The 19,274-nt window shown below is 38.2% G+C and overlaps 1 protein-coding gene across 4 annotated transcripts in view; it reads right to left on the reverse strand.

Annotated features, from left to right (window-relative positions):
- BSN (bassoon presynaptic cytomatrix protein) overlaps positions 1 to 19,274 on the reverse strand; it is a 237,927-nt gene that overhangs the window by 205,558 nt on the left and 13,095 nt on the right. For all 4 annotated transcript variants that reach the window (XM_087924083.1, XM_087924086.1, XM_087924085.1 and 1 more), the window contains exon 2: positions 273 to 657. In XM_087924083.1, the coding sequence (XP_087780209.1) occupies positions 273 to 657 (385 nt within the window). The remainder of the gene's footprint in view (positions 1 to 272; positions 658 to 19,274) is intronic.

The raw sequence follows: 19,274 nt of genomic DNA on the forward strand, positions 1-19,274 counted from the left end.
TTTTCTCTGTCCTTTTATTCTCACCTTTTGATAGACATATATTGTGTGCACTTGTGATGTGTGTGTGTGTGTGTGTGTTTAGTACACACACTAAATACAATATTTTCTAATAAAGTAGATAGAAAGTGTTCTGTTACTTGGGGCCTTAACATGCTCTGGCCTGGCATACAAGATTCTTAATAAACTAGGCAAGCAATTTAACAGAGCTAGAACACCGAATAAGCTTGTCTACAGCGTTACTGCTATCCACAGACACCATAAGGAACCATTACCTCGGTCAGATGAGGGTTGGGGTTGAATCCACATTGGTTGCAGACCTTGTTGTGACACTGTGTGCAGGTATTGAAATTTGGCTGGTTAGGGGAGGAGGTGAGATCTGTTGTCTTGCATATAGGGCAGAGCGTGCTACTGGGAAGGGGGGCAATTTGTGGGACCGAATAAGGTGAGGTCGGCGTGCTGCCTCGCTCCGGGGAAACAGATGGTGAGCGTCCTCCACCCACTTGGAGAGTCCTCCTGGGCCCATCGGTGTGTTGGGGAGCCTGCCCCTGGCTCCGTTTCTCTCTTGGGGTTTCACTGCCTGGAGCAGCTTTTGTCAGGGACGGGGAAGGTGTCCTCTGTCCAAAGGAGGAGTCTGATTGTTCTGGTCTTCTTGGTGTGCTGAAACACATTAAAAGGCATCTTGAATAAAATGGTGATAACAACACAAACTCCCACAGAAAAGACTGGGGGATAAAAACAACAACTATCTAAGTAGTTTGAAGAGTTGCAGTTAATTACTGCCAACAGATGTTCAAACACACGGATTGCATTGTCTTATTTATTTTTAATATGTCCAATAATAGGTGTTCTTCTAAAAAAGCAGTTATAGCTCACCACACCTAGAGCATGTTTAATGTCAAACTGGCTCAAACCGGTTCCTTTTTCTGCAGCCTACAGCCTCAAAAGGGGGGAGATTATATGTAAACTGAGAACCAGCAGAAATCAGGCATCCTCTATTAACTTAAGCAAGTTCCCATTACTGGAAAAGGTTATCTGATCATTTGCAGGACCATTTCATGTCACAGCACAGCCAGTCTCGATCTAACTCTGCTGATTCTAGGCTACAAAATAATTGAAGCAAGGAGGGAGGCGGGGGGGACAATCCAACTACGACATTACATTTTAAAAATCAGCTTCTCGAGTTTGTTTGTTTTTAAAAAGGTCACTTTAAAAATTTAAGATTAATTTAAAAATAAATTAACAAGACGGTGGGGACAGCTCTTGTTTTTTTTTATTATTTATTTATATCATTTATTTCTTGCTCAGTTCCACAAATTTCAGGAAGCTTACATTAAACATGCCTACACATCATTAGCAAATCACATAAAAAATCCATTTAAAAGCAACAAGCATAATTAAAAGTGACCGGAGGATAGGCACCTCACATTCCCACTGCCCAGGTCTAAAACTCTAGATATTTTACAGACCTTCAAATCTCAGGAGTAAAATATTTCAGAGGGGAAGAAAAGGGACTATTTTTTTAGCCCCCCCCCCCTCAAACATTGGGGTGGTGGTGGTTTGAAATTTTCCAGGTTGATTGCACAGAGCATGCAAATTTTGTTTAGAGAAGAAATCTGGTACATAATATAGACTTAAGCTTACAGGTCAAAACCCACACTTAAAGTTTGCACTTGTTGCCTTCAAGGCTTTTTTTAAAATATATGTTTTATTAATATACTATTTTTTTATATCAGCCTTCAATGTTTGAAAGTGTGTGACAGAGATATGTTTATCATGGTTTATGATATAACTGGAAGTAATAATGAAATACACTTTGCAATGTATGTACTCTGAGAAATTCCCAGCACATAGGCTATCACATTCCAAACCAGCTGAAGTTCCTTGGTAGACCTACATTGGGGGGGAAATGATTGATCCAAAGTCTCTGAGCTAGCTTTGTACCTCAGGCAGGACTAGAACTCATGGTTTTCTGGTTTCTAGTTGGTGCCATAAACACAGGAATTCAACCTTGAGGAATAAAAGCATGGATATACTGGAACATACCTACATGTTGTTATTAATTCTTGCTTTCCCATTTGAATAATATCCCCAAAAATCTAAATTTCTAAATTTGAAAAGATCAAATATTGTCCTTTTTGAAATTCAACCTCTGTGATGTTCACTAGAACGTTATACTATTTTAGACTGCTGCTTCATGATCTGCTGTGGGTATCTTAATAAACATATTAATCAGAAGCAGAAAATTCTATCTTGCTCGTTCAGTTCTCAGTCTCTATATACACATGATTTTCTGAATTCCTATGTAAGTAGAGCTACGTTAAAAATAATAGACTAAATCAAGAACATGTTATGAATATTTTACCACAATTAGCTTTGAACATACCTTCCACAATCCCGTTATGCAAGTGAACTCGATTCCTCTTGGTTGCAATTGTGGCAATGCTAGTATTCTGTTAAGCTCAATTAGCCAATTACCCTGATGGCACCTTAACATGACTTGACTAAATCATGTGAGTATTTCCCACTTACTGCCTTTGACTGAGGGAGGCAGGACAGAAAGTGAGTTGAATTCATGTGAATGGAACAACTCTGGTTAAAGTAAAACTTTTTACCACTTAAACACATTATGCAATCTATAAATTTATATTAACTATACTTCAATAGTAATGTTTGAATTAGGTCTGATATCTGATATCAGCCTGATGTGTTAGCCCTAATTGACAAATTTTAACTGTAAGCAATACAAAATAGTTTGCACTTCTGTTTTATTTTTGTTTAAATGCCTCAAATGTGATGAGTCCCAAAATATATGTCAGGATGTATAGGCATATACTCAGAGGAATCATTCCACCTCTCTCTCTCTCTCTCTCATCTCTGCTGCTGTATAGCATGAAACTGATAAAGCTATTTTGCAAAATGTATTTCATCATTACTTCCAGTTATATCCTCAACTGTGATAAACACATTTCTTTCACACACTTGTGTATGACACACAAAGTTGCACTCTGTCAACACAAAATAGCAGGAATTGGCCAGTGGCTTGTAGTTTCTGCCAGATGTTTTGGTGATAAAACAGGCAAATATGTATTACATGTTCCAAATATAGGTAGCTTCCCTCAGTAAATTACGCCCAGGTAGAAAAATCAATTTATTTAGCAGTTATGTATCCATATGCATAGGGTAATGAATATTTTTATCTTGTTATTTATTTTTATTATATTTGTATTACTTTATAAGTAAGTCAAGTACCTAATATTCCTTCCTCACAACAACAACCCTGTGAAGTGAATTGGGCTGACAGTGACTGGTCCCAAGTCACCCAGATTCATTGCTAAGGTGGAACCAGAAATCATAGTCTCCCAATTTCTAAGCAAGCATCTTTTCTAAGCAAGCATCTTTTCTAAGCAAGCATTACACTAAACTGGCTTAGGTATCAAAATATTCCTAACTTTTAGGCATAGATTTGAAACAAACAAGGCCAAAGCCCAATAAATTAAAGGACAATAACTCTTTAGACTACATCAATAACACAGCTTCACATGGTTCAATTAGATTTCCTCAATATATTCCTGCTGTTTTGTTCACATAATTTTGGGTAGTTATCAGGCTTAACTGAAATACATTCAGAATGAAAAGGAAAACAATACCTCCATGCTAAATTCTATCCTCTCTTTAGTAATATGGAAGATTATTTATCCAAGAAGTTGAGAACTATAACCTGCGCATCGCCCCATCATTTTTCAAAGCAATTAATGACAGGACAAACCTACAGTATTATATCATAAACCTACATAGTACAAGAATTCCCAATTTTTGTTTCAAGTCCTGAGATACCTAGAATATCAATTACAACATTTTTATTAATCAAAATAATGTATTAGGTTTAAGTTCATCAACTAAACTCTTATTTCATTTTATTACCTTCTATGTGCCTTTTTTAAATGAAGCATTGAGCTGACTTCAAATAACTAAAAAATTATACCAAAGTTACATCTAATGGCTCTTGCACTCCATTATGTTGTTTCTATGTATTTACTTGAGTAATTGCGAGCACAATGAAACTGTTTTCCTTCATGAGAAACAATTTTACATTGCAGTAAACAGTTGTCTGTTATACATCATATGTAACATCTTTTGCACAAAACATAAAACATTAATTTTATGTGGTTGTTAGCAACAGTTTTTAATGGGGAAAAAATGTATTTTGAAACATCTCTCCCTTGAATCTCACATGAAGCGATAACTACATAAAAGGCATAATGAGCCATCCTCGTTCAGTAAAACTGTTTCCAGCTAAAACATTAATGCCAAGAGGCTGGAAATAGTTTACATTATTATATTCTCCTAGAGGTAGTATGTTACATAATTTTTAAAATTAACTTTTTTCTTAACAGCTAAAAATGTATTCACTTCAGTGTATTTAATCATACACTGTGCAATCAAAATAGAGTTGCTAAATCAGATTCGCAGCTGAATGAACCTACAGCAGAGAAACTTTAGCAGATTTGGATCAGAGATTACAATATCAGGAGATTTTACAACCATATACCTTTGATCATGCACGTGAAGTCATACCAACTAAGAAATTCATAAACAGAAGAGAGTTAATCAATTGTAGACCTAGAATTGATTTATGCAAGATAGTTGTTATCTGTTCTATCAAAGCTATAGCAACACAATTATCATACCATAGTTTGTGAAAACTCCAGACCTTCTTAGTTCCCTTTTATTGACTTCGAGCCATCATCTAATTCAGTGGCACAAAGCATTATCTTGACAGCAATTTACAATAAAATAGGAACTCTTCCTAAGTCAGGAAACCATAAAGAAGGGCAGGAAAGTACAAAATTCTGCTGAATATAATTTTCATTGCTGAAAATGAAGATAATTCTGGGATTTGGGGTCCACGTTTGCCCATGAAATGAAAAGTATGATGACTTCCAGCAAATCAATCTCTTTAAAAGCTGACCTACTTCATAAGGGTGCTGTTGACGGGATAAAATGAAAAGGGTATACATGTAAGCCCAGTTGAACTCTTGGAGAAAACATGGGCTATACAGTTAAACAATAAATAAGACAAAACCATTTCATTCATTCATTCATTCACACACACACACACACACAAATAAAAATTACTAACTTTCTCATGGAAAGAAATTTATTCTCCTTGAAAGTAATAGGCACATGGTTTGTAAACCAGGTGGCTTTATTTATTGCTATTACTATTTCATTTTTAATTGTCTTTCTTCAAACATTCTCTCAGCTACTCTTGTTCAAATCAAAATGTATAGACAAACAGCATTGCTTTTCTAACATTTTCTCAAAAAAGGAGGGCTGTTCTGCTGCCCCTGAATCAGCCACATCGATGACAAGAGAGCCATTTTGCATCTGCTGGTCACTGGAGCTTTTAAGACTTCCTCTGTAGAAAGAGGCTGTATGGATATCTTCCTTTTTCTCAATATAGCAGCAAAACACACAAGTTACTAGAGGAAAAACCATTTTGTTCTCACTTTTTTCTCCAGGGAAAGCTGCTGTTCCTTATTCACACTGATCCTGAGTTTGCAAATTGCTTGGTTATATTCAATGGTATGAGTTTTTCATACTACTAGAATCGGAATATATACATGTATATGTTCAAGTTGTACTTAAATTTGAAAGCTGTATATCAAAAATAAGTTTCTGAAATGACAAAATACTTATAAAACTTGCAATGATAAATTTATATAAAAGAATATTCTCATGCAAACTGTATGTCCAGATTTATATGTATGAAAAAATATAAAAAGCTTATAAGTATGTTTTCAGATGTCAACTACTGTCAGTTCAGACCAATTTATTATTTTTTCTTATCAAATATACATAACATCATTACTTGTATGATACTGATTCAAAATAGGTTTGCCAAAAACATAACAATAATTAAAGAGATGGACCTAGACATATACTTGCAGGGTGGAAACTATTATTAAATTCAAGAGAAGCTAGCTCCTTCCAGAAATATGCATAAACTGTACTTATTCCTGATTAAAATTATTCCTAGTGGTGTAATTAGCAATTAGTCTGTAACAGACTTTTTACAGTCCACCTTGAATATGAGCTAGAATATTTACTGTTAACTAGTTTGGATTATTTTATGCTTATTTATTCCAGTAACTCTTCAAACTACTGAATTATCCCTAATAAACTGCATAAAAATCATTTTAAAAGTTAATTGCTTTCCTCCAGCTTGCCAAATCACATTAAAATATAATGTAATCCTTTTTCTCCACAAGGGTGTTGTTCAGATTTAATGGTATCGCATCACCACTCTAATTCTACACATCATAACAGGGGTACAGCAAAACTGCTTTACTATAAGAATATTTCCTTTTGCATAATTCTATATGCATTATCCTTATTTTTTTAAATGTGCATTGTGTACAAATTGAGAAGCTTTGAATAAACCAGGCTGCCCAAAAATCTAGGTTTAATAGAAATTTGCCAAGAAGCAAATTGAACGATCATTATGAGAAGAGATTCTTTATAGATTTCTCTGAAGTGGGTAAAAGCTGTAGTCGAAATACAGCCTTGTAAAATTTGGGATGCTCTGGGAATGCTATAATTTACTTTGTGGTTCAGAATAAGTGGTTTTAGACTAGTACAGTTGGACAGAGGAAGTTAGCAGAGGATCTTTGTTCTTCTATAAGCAGTTTTTGAAGCCTGGACAAGGCAACAAAGTTATTGAAGTTTGATGGAAGAAAGGCAGGAAGGCAGACAGGAAGGAAATACTTCTGTGTCCTGTAAAAGTCATCCATAGAGAAGAATCAAACTTTAATTTGCCTGGGTTTAAAATCCAAGATGAAGATATTTCAGCTCATCTCCCACCCATCCACCCACTGCTGGAGCTTCTTCCAAGGCATTCCTACTTTCAAATCTTCCTCAGCATTCTTCTGACTTTGTTCAAGCGATCACAGGAACAACAGTTCTTCCTTCTCAGCGGCTGTTCTGCAATTGCAAGCATTCTCAGAACTTCATCTCTCATATTGGTTCATATACCCTAAACCAGAATCTTTGTCTGGGAATATCAAGGAGTCATTCTGGGGATAACATTTCAGGAATTTCTAAGAGTGAAATCTCCCAAACCCCAAAGTAATTTAAAAAATAGGCTCAATATTTTGGCCTCATCTAATCTGTGGGATTCTGAGGACGACAAGAGAATGTTAACAGTCTAGATTCTAGAATCTAGATTGAGCCTCCCAGTTACTCATCTAGAACCTTTTCTTGGAGTACTGCTCTCCATCAGGACTGATCAATGAAGGGGGAAGTTGAGAAGAGGTAAAACTGCTCTTTCTTCATGCACATCCTTTCTACTGCTCCAGCTGCAACAGTTGTGCAAAAGATAAGCAACAGAGGGGGAAAGGTTAACCTCCATTAATGGAGAGGGATTTGGAGTAGAAGCAGTAGTCCAAGCCCTTAGAAAGCCAAGGGAGAAATATAAACCTTCTTCTCAGTTTTTAGATAATCTCAAATAATTTCCAAACTAAATGGAGTTTAGAAAACATTTTTAAGATTTGCCCATTGTTAGCAGACGCTAACAAGGCAGATCTGGGCTTTTTCAGTTCTGTTACACATTAATGTGACATTTTCCACATACCAGTCTGCCAACTCCAGATGCTGGCTCACATTTCTAGGCAGCAGCAGCACAGATTTCAAATGTGCTTAGAGTAATGTAAAATATAAATTCACAGTGATATATTCCATTGGGTTACCATTTAATCAGAAAATAATTTAAACACTTAAGAACAAATATGAATTATCTAGATGCCTGGATGATTAGATATCTGGGACATCTTCCAGTCCTAATTATATGTATCTGGTTTTAGGCATAAACATGTAAAAAATATTGAAGAAGAAAAAAACAGAGAATATATTGGTTAATTACTAATTGTTTGATTTCAAGGCTGACTACAAAATAAAATAAACGTTAAGGATAGGCTCTACCAACTTCTGTACTAACATAATGTGACAACACATGATATTCCCCTAGTATTCATGAGATAAAATTATTAAAAGTTTATTAATATATCCATGCAAATGTTTGTGACTGAAAACTAAATGATGACTACCAATTAATAGGTAAACAAATTAATTAAACTATAACTGGAATCCTATATAGAGTTTCAATATTTTCTAACTCAAAAGCTAAGAGATTAACCAAGATTAAGATAAATTGAAAAGTCTAGCCGGTTGGTGAAACCAATGCACTTAACAAGATACAGTCTGGTATCTATTTGAATTAGCACTCGACATTGCAAAGTCGTTTCATTGTTCGCTTCTAGTTCTTAGCATAATAATGATTTTCTATTGCATTTGAACTCTAATGTTTTTCTTCTCAGAAGCAGATACTTTAACCAAGATTCAGTTTTATACAGAAATATACAACGTACAAAAGTATTAGCAAAAGTAATATTGGACTGCCATTTGTCAGAAATGGTGTAGGGTCTCCCACTTGGGCAGGGGGTTGGACTAGATGACCTACAAGGTCCCTTCCAACTCTGATATCTGTAATTTAAGTTAATTCAATGTATTTGCTACTCAGTCATATGATTAATGGAAAGTCCTTAAGTTTAATATTGACAACAGGTAGTCCTTGATTTACAACTGGTCACTAAATGACCATCTGAAGTTAAAATGGATGCCCACCCAAAAGGTACTTACAACCTGGATTCAAAGTTCTGAAGCTTGCCCCCTGTGGTCACATGATCGTATTTTGCGCACTTGGCAATCAGCCCACATTTAGAGCTGTTTGCAAGATCCCAGGGTCATGTGCTGTAAAATAGTTATTATATTTTTGGTTTCTGGCAAAAATCACCCATTGCAAACAATGACTTTGTTTAACAACTATGGTCTTCTATTAATGACCATGGTATTCACTTAACAACTGTGGCATTTGCTTAATGTCCATTGCAAAAAAAAGGAGTTATAAAATTGGGTGTAGTCATGTGACGACATGCTTAATGATCAGCATGACTTATGACCATCCTTTTCTGGGTTCAATTCTGGCTGTAAATCAAGGACTATCTGGTATGTGCAAGTTATTGGCTTAACCATTGAAAACAGATTGTATTAAGATGCTTATTATAAATTTGAAAATTTAATAATCCAAATATAATTTTTTTAAAAAGCTAAAGAGTATTATCTATTAGCTCTATTTTTCCACTTGTCAAAAGCTGTTACTTCATTACTATCTCAATGAAATGAAAGAAAAATACCTTGTATTCAGCTACCACCAGCACTCCAGTAAAATAAGTAATTCAGGAAAGAGGAAGAGTCAAATGAATAGATAAAACATTCACAATTCTCCACATCTCTGGTTCATTTTCATGCTACTACATACTGACTGAATTAGATTCCCACCCTACAGGCACAAAGATACGAGCAGGGTTTAATTTTGGTTTGTTGAATGCTATTTTATTGAAAGACATTAAAGCACACCAGAATTAGTGGTGCTATCATTAAACTACCAGAAACAGAGAGGACTTAAAAGCATCTAGAGCAGAGTAATATAGAACTAAGTAGTGCAATAATAATGTATGAACTATGTCAGGGTAAAATTCACTAATATTTCATTATTTATTTATTGAATTCAATTTGTACTCTGCCTGACTCTAACAATTCGGAGCAGCTCGTAAGAAAATATGAAAATGATAAAATAATAAAAACTAGCCAACAATTACAGAACAAACCCCAAGAAACAAAGATGTCCAAGCTGGGCAGTAACAAAAGTCATGTTCCTCAGAAGGAGCTATACCATCCTAGACAAAAGCCTGGGTTGGTGGTTCCTCCCCATCAAAACACAAATATTCTCCAGTCTCTGGAACAAAACCTTGACAGTCTCCATTGGCTGATCTGGGGTCAAAAGATATAAATAATTGTGTATCGTCATTGTATTGATGATACCAAACCAGAAACTGGTAGACGGCCTCATGCAGTGGTTTTGTGTAGAAATGAAAAGAAGGGGGAGAGAAAATGGAAGGCTCCAGCATGCTAAAGACGGCCAGTTTTTACACCTCGGCCAACACCAATTGGACTCAGCCCTGGAAAAAAGAAGATAACCCCTATAAAATAGTTCCCCCAAGCAAGGCCCAATTCAGGGAGCTGGCTCAGAAAATAAGATGTGTAAGAGTATTGAAAAAATGGAGAGATTAAAGTGCACAAGAAAGGATGGACTACTTCCATCTTGGTTCTGCCATATGTTATCTTCAAGCATGACCAAAACAGTCTCAGAAGTAAAGCCCACCTGAAACCTGATTGAAACAGGTCCAGATAATCCTTCCTTCAGGGTTCTCATCAACTGCATATAATAGCCATCTCCAGAAAAGGAAAGCTGGAGGCAGCTTGATGGTTGTCAAAAACCATTGGGCCCAATGCCAGCCTTTTGAAGAGGGGGTAAACCACTACCTCTTTCAAGGCAGGAGGTACTATTCCCTCTGACAAGCAGGCCAATACCAGGGGGAAAACCCCGGGTCACTTCTTTGGCCTCCTTTACAGCCCATGAAAACCTGGATTCAGTAAGCAGATGGCTCAATTAACAGTACAAAGAACCTTAACCACTTCCTCAGAATTCACTGACTCAAATATGATAATGTCTCCTTTTGTTCAGCTGAAGTACTAATGAAAGTTTGAAAATGAAATGAAAGCCATGAGATCTTGTGCATGGATAAGCCAAATAAAAGAAAATAAGGATGGTTAATATTCTTTTAGTTCAGTATCATATTCAAAATATGCTGTCATGTGCAAAATGGAGAGTAAAGGAATAACTAGGGTTTCTTTAAATTAGATTAAAAAAATCAAAACAAAGGAATTATTAATATAGCAGTCAATTAAGAATGAAGTTTACTATCAATTATTAATACAGTATCAAGATACATTACAAGCAAACAAAAACTCAGGCAAAATGTTAACTGAGTTGTTGACAGATGCCCAAGATCCTTTCAGGTAACCCCTAGGACACCATTGCAGGTATGAAGTGAAAAGAAAACAAAAACCTCTAAAAAATAATTTCCCTGCCTCAGAACTGATAATATACTGAGATAGCAGACAAGGGGGTAAAAAGAAGGAACATAAAATGTCCCTTTTAACTGCTGACAACACAGTTGCACTCACTACATTCTTTTCTCTTAAATGCAGAGCTGTCTTCCCCAAACTTTATGGTCTCGTAAATGTCTAGACCTCAGCTTCCTGGATTTTCTGCAATGCCACTGCTGAGTGGAAAATTCTGGAAAGGGTGACACAAAGCCATGAAAAACAGAGCAGAGTGACAAAAAGGAAAGCATCATGACTAGGTGCTCACGAAGGCCTGATGCTTCAGGCCTTCATGAGAACCTAGTCTACACCAACTTGTTGCTAATAACCTCTTTCCCTTTTTGTAAGCTGCTTAACTAGCTTGGAAGCAAATACAGTATGTTTTCCTGCTCCATTACTCTGCAGCAACTGGGACAACTGGGAATATACCTGCTTTTCAGCATGCAATGACAACACAGCAGAAGCATTTTGCAGTCAGTTGCAGCAAGAGAAGGATGTGATACATAAAGACCCTTCAGTCTGTCATGCAGTTTTCATAGGTACGAAAGTCCCGCATGAAAATATTATAATTCAAGGCTATTCAGTAGAACTCATAACTGTTTCAACTATGTCTCCATTCTTTTCAGAAATGGTTAATGGATCTCATTCCAAAACATGTTTTTCACCTTAACGGTATTCTGGCAGAAAGAGAAGCAAAACTTTTTTTTTTTTTCCAAAACAGCACCACTGGGCATTTTCATCAGATACATTACTACATCTAAGAGGCTCCATCTTGGCTGATCTTGCAAGGAAAGATCACCCAGAAAAATAAGGTTCAGGGCTATTGATCCATGAATAATTTGTTATGGTTAGCTCTATATTGCAGTGCCTCAAGCATACATGTTTCTTTACAATACTTCCCAAAGGCAACATAGAAAATAGAATGCTAGATGAGCAGTATCTTTCATGGATCCTCTTGTATTGTTGTAGAATAGTTTAAAACAGGACTAGAAGAAAAGGAAAGGATGGCCCAATGAAAAAGCAGGGAAGAAAAATCTTCCACTGTTCCATAGAAATTAAATGTAGACAACAAGACAAGAGTAATATATCACTGTTGATTTATGATTGTATCTTATGATTTATGATCTATGAGTTATCACTATGTTTGTGTGTACACATATTCAATAAAGAATATTCCTATATTCCTATCCCTATTCTTATATTATTTCTGCAAGAAAGGAAATGAAGGCTTGAAAAGCTGAATGACGAGAATCAATGTATTTGAGAAACTGAGACACAGTCAATGGCCTGGAAAACAGGAACATAGGAGTTCTGTCGTTAAAAGATGTAATTGTATGATGAGGGAAAGGAGGCTGAAGTGAGGTAAGGAGGTGAAAACCTAAATGGAAAAGTCTGATGTTTTAAAAAACAAAACAAAACTCTAAAGATAAAAGATATGAAGTTGCTAATGCTATTGGAAGATGGTGCCCTTAGGTTGGGCTGCTACAGCTGAATTTCATTAATCGGTTTGAGTCATACAGGAAAATATTTGCACATCATTAGAACATAAAGAATCCATTCTCAAGGAAGCAAAATGATTCACAAGAAAGTTATACGGCAGGAATTTAACTGGTGAGTTATTCTTATGCTTTTCTGTCCCATATTGCTGATTACATTAAATGTCGACAACTTTGGGTGATTCAGTTAAGCCTTCTCCTTTTTGCAGAATGTCTTGTAATGACTAATAACAGCTGACAGCTATATTGCATTGATCAGAGTATGAAAAGTAGCAATAAATAAGTGAAATTGTATCAGCTTGCAGTAGCTGGTGTTTATGGCTGCTATGCTAAGCAAAGCAGTAACTAGAACCAGCTATTTTATTCTTTGATTTGCTTGCAGAATTATATGGTTTCTGATATGTCTATTCTGATAATACATTCTCAAGCAGGAATATATATATGTATGTATGTATGTATGTATGTATGTATGTATGTGTATATATATATATATATATATATATATATATATATATATATATATATATATATATATATATATATATATATATATTTTCTGAGGTTCTCATGGTATTTGTATGTGGATCTTTGGTTGTTCGAAACCCGAACAACCAAAGATCCATATATATATATATATATATATATATATATATATATATATATATATATATATATATTTGTTTTCTGAGGTTCTCATGGGTATTTATATGTAGATCTTTGGTTGTTCGGGTTTTCCCGCGTAAGATTCAAGTATCTAGGCAACGTTTCGATGAAGTCTCATTCATCATCTTCAGGCTTCTGTCTCCAGCTCTGTGCTTCTCAGAGTAATGGAGATTGCAGCTGCTTCCTCCTTTTAACTGCCAGTGGGGGTGGAACTTGATTGGGTGGGGCTTGGCTGTGTTCTGATTGGGTGGGGGGTGTTCTCATTGGTAGGGGTTTGGCTGTGTTCTGATTGGTTGGGGGTTAGCCGTGTTCTGATTGGTTGAGGCGTGTTCTGTTCAGGAGGGGCTTGGTTGTGCTCAGGTTAGTTTTAGTTGCTGGGGATTTGAGCTGGAGAGTTGTGATCTTGCTGTTTGGCTTCTAGTTCGTGGTCCTGCTGCATCTTCATAGTGGGTGTCAGTTTGCTTCATGTATGGCTCAGAGGGGTTTGAAGTGGGTAGTGATGCAGCTGCAGTGCAGCTTCTGGTCCATGGTCGTTTCTCATTTTCTGAATGGGTGGGAGTCTGTTTTCTACATGGAAGTGTGGTGGTGGCATCTTGTGTGGCTCTCATGGGTGTGGGTCCAGTGTCCTTCTTCATGTTAGGTACTCGTCTGTTCATGAGGGCGGGTTTCCAAATGGCTGGAAGGCGGGAGGTGTCATCTCGTTTGTTCATGCTGTGTGGGCGTTTTCTATCTCTATGGCTTCTCTGATTATTCTGCTGTTGAAGTGTTCGGTTTTGGCGATAGTTCTGGTATTTTAAAATCAATTTCATGTCCTGTGGCTTTGAGGTGTTGGACCAGGGAAGAGGTCGTTTCTTCTTTTTTGATTGAGTTCTTATGTTCTTCAATGCGTGCACTTATTCTTCTGTTAGTTTGTCCAATGTATGTGTTAGGGCAGGCAGTGCAGGGGATTTCGTATACTCCTTGGTTTTCTAATTCGATTTTGTCTTTGGGGTTTCTTAGGATGGTGGATATTTTTTTGTTTGTGCAGAATGCTGTTTTGATGTTGTGTTTTTGGAGGATCTTGCTAATTTTGTCTGTAGTGCCTTTTATATATGGGAGGAGGGCTTTTCCGTTTTCTTGTTCTCTGTCTTGGATTTTGGTAGGGGCTTCTTTTTGGATTAGGTGGGTAATCTTCTTTCTTTGGAATCCATTGGCTGTAAGTACGTTGGTGAGAGTGTGTAGTTCGGTTTTTTGGTGTTGTTCATCGGCTAAGCATTTTGTTCTGGAGATGAGTGTCTTGGCTACGGAATTGATCTGTGCTGGGTGGTGGTGTGAGAGTGCATGTAGATAGCGGTTAGTATGTGTTTTCTTCTGGTAGATGGTGTGTCCTAGGAGCCATCGGATCTTTTGTATACCAAGACATCCAGGAAGGAAGTTGATTGTTGGCTTCTGTTTCCATGGTGAATTGTATTTTGGGGTGTAGACTGTTGAGGTATGTGAGGAAGTTGTTCAGTTTTTCTTCCCGTGTGGCCAGATTATGAAGGTGTCATCTACGTATCTGAGCCAGAGTTTGGGTTTGTGGTCGTATTTTTCTAGAGCTTGTGTTTCAAAGTGTTCCATGTAGAGGTTTGCGATGACAGGTGAGAGGGGTGATCCCATAGGTGCTCCTTCTATTTGTTTGTATTTTTGTCCATTGTAGGTGAAGTAAGTATTGGATAGGCAGTGGTTGGTTAGATCTAGGATGTGCTTGGGGGTTGTATTTGTTTTGGATGGCTGTCAAGGCTTCTTTTATTGGCACTTGGGTGAAGAGGATATGACATCGAAGCTTACTAGTAGGTCGCTAGGTTGTAAGTTTTGTTTCTTTATGATCTCGATGAACTGGAATGAGTTTCTTACGTGTGAGTTGATGGATTCTGCATAGGGTTGTAGTTGTTTGGCAAGAAATTTGGCCAGGTTTTGTAGAGGTGAGCCTATGGAGCTGACTATTGGTCTGAGTGGGGTTCCTTCTTTGTGTATTTTGGGAGACCATAAAGCTTGGGGCATCTGGATGATTTTTCTCTGGGTATGATTCCTTGCTGGATTTCTTCACTGATGGGGGAGGCTTTTATTTTGGATTTGGTAGTTTTTTCTAGGTAGGTGGTGGGGTCTGTCTTTAGGGGTTTGTATGTGGGGTCTTGGAGTAGGTTGGTTAGCTTGGTTTGGTAGTCAGATGTGTTCATTACCACTGTCGCATTGCCCTTGTCTGCTGGTAGGATTATTATGCTGGTGTCTTCTTTCAGGTTAAGTAGTGCAGTTTGTTCTTCTTTGGATAAGTTGCTTTTGGGTGGTTTGCTAGTGCAGAGGATGTTGGTGATTTCGAGTCTGATTTTGTTAGCATCATCAGGGTTGGTTTTGGTCAGGCTGGTTTCAACTCCACATATGATGGTTTCTGTGGGGATGTGTTTGGGAGCGACAGCAAAGTTGAATCCTTTTGAGAGGATCTTGGTTTCAGCTTCAGTGAGGATCTTGTCTGAGATGTTGTGCACTGTTTGTTTCATGTGTGGCTGTGGGGGGAGGAGTTGGTTTCTGGCATTGTTGTAGTTTCCTGAGTTTGTTGGTCTGTGTGTCTGTCTTGAGGATGGTCTGTGTTTCGGCTCTCCAGACAGCGAGTTGTTTGGATTTGTCCCAAAGTAGAGGGTGAATCTTGTTGCTGAGTCTGAGGTGGAGTGTGAGGAGATCTTTGTTGATTTGGTCTAGGAGAAACCTTTTTTGTGTGAAGTTCATTTCTAATTAGGGCCAGTTCTGTTCTTTTAAGGATGCGTTTGGTGGCTGCTCTGTTGGTGTGGAATTTCAATTGGAAGCTTGTGGGAATTAAATTTTGATCTCGGCAGTTGCATAGGAATGCAAGGTCACATAAAATGGAGGCTCTTTGGACTTCAAGTTTTTCATAAGTCCTGGTCAGATGGTGGGTTTCCTCCCGTAGAGGTGCAATATTTGTTTTCTGAGGTTCTCGGGTATTTATATGTAGATCTTTGGTTGTTCGGGTTTTCTCCCGCGTAAGATTCGAAGTATCTAGGCAACGTTTCGATGAAGTCTCATTCATCATCTTCAGGCTTCTGTCTCCAGCTCTGTGCTTCTCAGAGTAATGGAGATTGCAGCTGCTTCCTCCTTTTAACTGCCAGTGGGGTGGAACTTGATTGGGTGGGGGCTTGGCTGTGTTCTGATTGGGTGGGGGGTGTTCTCATTGGTAGGGGGTTTGGCTGTGTTCTGATTGGTTGGGGGGTTAGCCGTGTTCTGATTGGTTGGAGGCGTGTTCTGTTCAGGAGGGGGCTTGGTTGTGCTCAGGTTAGTTTTAGTTGCTGGGGATTTGAGCTGGAGAGTTGTGATCTTGCTGTTTGGCTTCTAGTTCGTGGTCCTGCTGCATCTTCATAGTGGGTGTCAGTTTGCTTCATGTATGGCTCAGAGGGTTTGAAGTGGGTAGTGATGCAGCTGCAGTGCAGCTTCTGGTCCATGGTCGTTTCTCATTTTCTGAATGGGTGGGAGTCTGTTTTCTACATGGAAGTGTGGTGGTGGCATCTTGTGTGGCTCTCATGGGTGTGGGTCCAGTGTCCTTCTTCATGTTAGGTACTCGTCTGTTCATGAGGGCGGGTTTCCAAATGGCTGGAAGGCGGGAGGTGTCATCTCGTTTGTTCATGCTGTGTGGGCGTTTTTCTATCTCTATGGCTTCTCTGATTATTCTGCTGTTGAAGTGTTCGGTTTTGGCGATAGTTCTGGTATTTTTAAAATCAATTTCATGTCCTGTGGCTTTGAGGTGTTGGACCAGGAAGAGGTCGTTTCTTCTTTTTGATTGAGTTCTTATGTTCTTCAATGCGTGCACTTATTCTTCTGTTAGTTTGTCCAATGTATGTGTTAGGGCAGGCAGTGCAGGGGATTTCGTATACTCCTTGGTTTTCTAATTCGATTTTGTCTTTGGGGTTTCTTAGGATGGTGGATATTTTTTTGTTTGTGCAGAATGCTGTTTTGATGTTGTGTTTTTGGAGGATCTTGCTAATTTTGTCTGTAGTGCCTTTTATATATATGGGAGGAGGGCTTTTCCGTTTTCTTGTTCTCTGTCTTGGATTTTGGTAGGGGCTTCTTTTTGGATTAGGTGGGTAATCTTCTTTCTTTGGAATCCATTGGCTGTAAGTACGTTGGTGAGAGTGTGTAGTTCGGTTTTTTGGTGTTGTTCATTGGCTAAGCATTTTGTTCTGGAGATGAGTGTCTTGGCTACGGAATTGATCTGTGCTGGGTGGTGGTGTGAGAGTGCATGTAGATAGCGGTTAGTATGTGTTTTCTTCTGGTAGATGGTGTGTCCTAGGGAGCCATCGGATCTTTTGTATACCAAGACATCCAGGAAGGGAAGTTGATTGTTGGCTTCTGTTTCCATGGTGAATTGTATTTTGGGGTGTAGACTGTTGAGGTATGTGAGGAAGTTGTTCAGTTTTTCTTTCCCGTGTGGCCAGATTATGAAGGTGTCATCTACGTATCTGAGCCAGAGTTTGGGTTTGTGGTCGTATTTTTCTAGAGCTTGTGTTTCAAAGTGTTCCATGTAGAGGTTTGCGATGACAGGTGAGAGGGTGATCCCATAGGTGCTCCTTCTATTTGTTTGTATTTTTGTCCATTGTAGGTGAAGTAAGTATTGGATAGGCAGTGGTTGGTTAGATCTAGGATGTGCTTGGGGGTTGTATTTGTTTTGGATGGCTGTCAAGGCTTCTTTTATTGGCACTTGGGTGAAGAGGGATATGACATCGAAGCTTACTAGTAGGTCGCTAGGTTGTAAGTTTTGTTTCTTTATGATCTCGATGAACTGGAATGAGTTTCTTACGTGTGAGTTGATGGATTCTGCATAGGGTTGTAGTTGTTTGGCAAGAAATTTGGCCAGGTTTTGTAGAGGTGAGCCTATGGTACCTAACATGAAGAAGGACACTGGACCCACACCCATGAGAGCCACACAAGATGCCACCACCACACTTCCATGTAGAAAACAGACTCCCACCCATTCAGAAAATGAGAAACGACCATGGACCAGAAGCTGCACTGCAGCTGCATCACTACCCACTTCAAACCCCTCTGAGCCATACATGAAGCAAACTGACACCCACTATGAAGATGCAGCAGGACCACGAACTAGAAGCCAAACAGCAAGATCACAACTCTCCAGCTCAAATCCCCCAGCAACTAAAACTAACCTGAGCACAACCAAGCCCCCTCCTGAACAGAACACGCCTCCAACCAATCAGAACGGCTAACCCCCAACCAATCAGAACACAGCCAAACCCCTACCAATGAGAACACCCCCCACCCAATCAGAACACAGCCAAGCCCCCACCCAATCAAGTTCCACCCCACTGGCAGTTAAAAGGAGGAAGCAGCTGCAATCTCCATTACTCTGAGAAGCACAGAGCTGGAGACAGAAGCCTGAAGATGATGAATGAGACTTCATCGAAACGTTGCCTAGATACTTCGAATCTTACGCTGGAGAAAACCCGAACAACCAAAGATCTACATATATATATATATATATATATATATATATATATATATATATATATATATATATATGAGCTCAGCACTCAACAGATACACTGAGAGCCATGTAGTGTGATTTAGTGGTTAGATTGGGGAGACCAAGGTTCAAATCCATGCTCAGCCTTGAAAATCTCACTGGGTGACCTGGTTCACTTATTCTTGGCCCAACCTATCTCAAAGGTTTGCTGGAGAAAGAAAATGAATGGTTCCTGAACAAGCTACCTTGAGCTCCTGGGGGAAAGGAAGAACATAGATATATACAAACAGATACATCACTAAAAAAGAATATAGGTAATAATATTTACAGTTTTGAATGTGAGCCTTCTTTTTCACAATTAGTTATAAAAATGTGTATTGTAGTCACCAGAGACAAAATAGTCACACTTTCATGGTCAGTTACACAATTATGTGGCAGGAATTTGTAATCTGGGAGACATGTTTCATCTTCCTCCTTCTGACCCTTATCAGCTTATCTATAAAATGGAGATAGAGTTAACAGATAACAGATAATCAGTGTTGGAAGGG

This window comes from Pseudonaja textilis, chromosome 2 (assembly GCF_049901715.1).
Source record: "Pseudonaja textilis isolate UNSWEBS1 chromosome 2, rPseTex1.2, whole genome shotgun sequence".
NCBI lineage: Eukaryota > Metazoa > Chordata > Lepidosauria > Squamata > Elapidae > Pseudonaja > Pseudonaja textilis.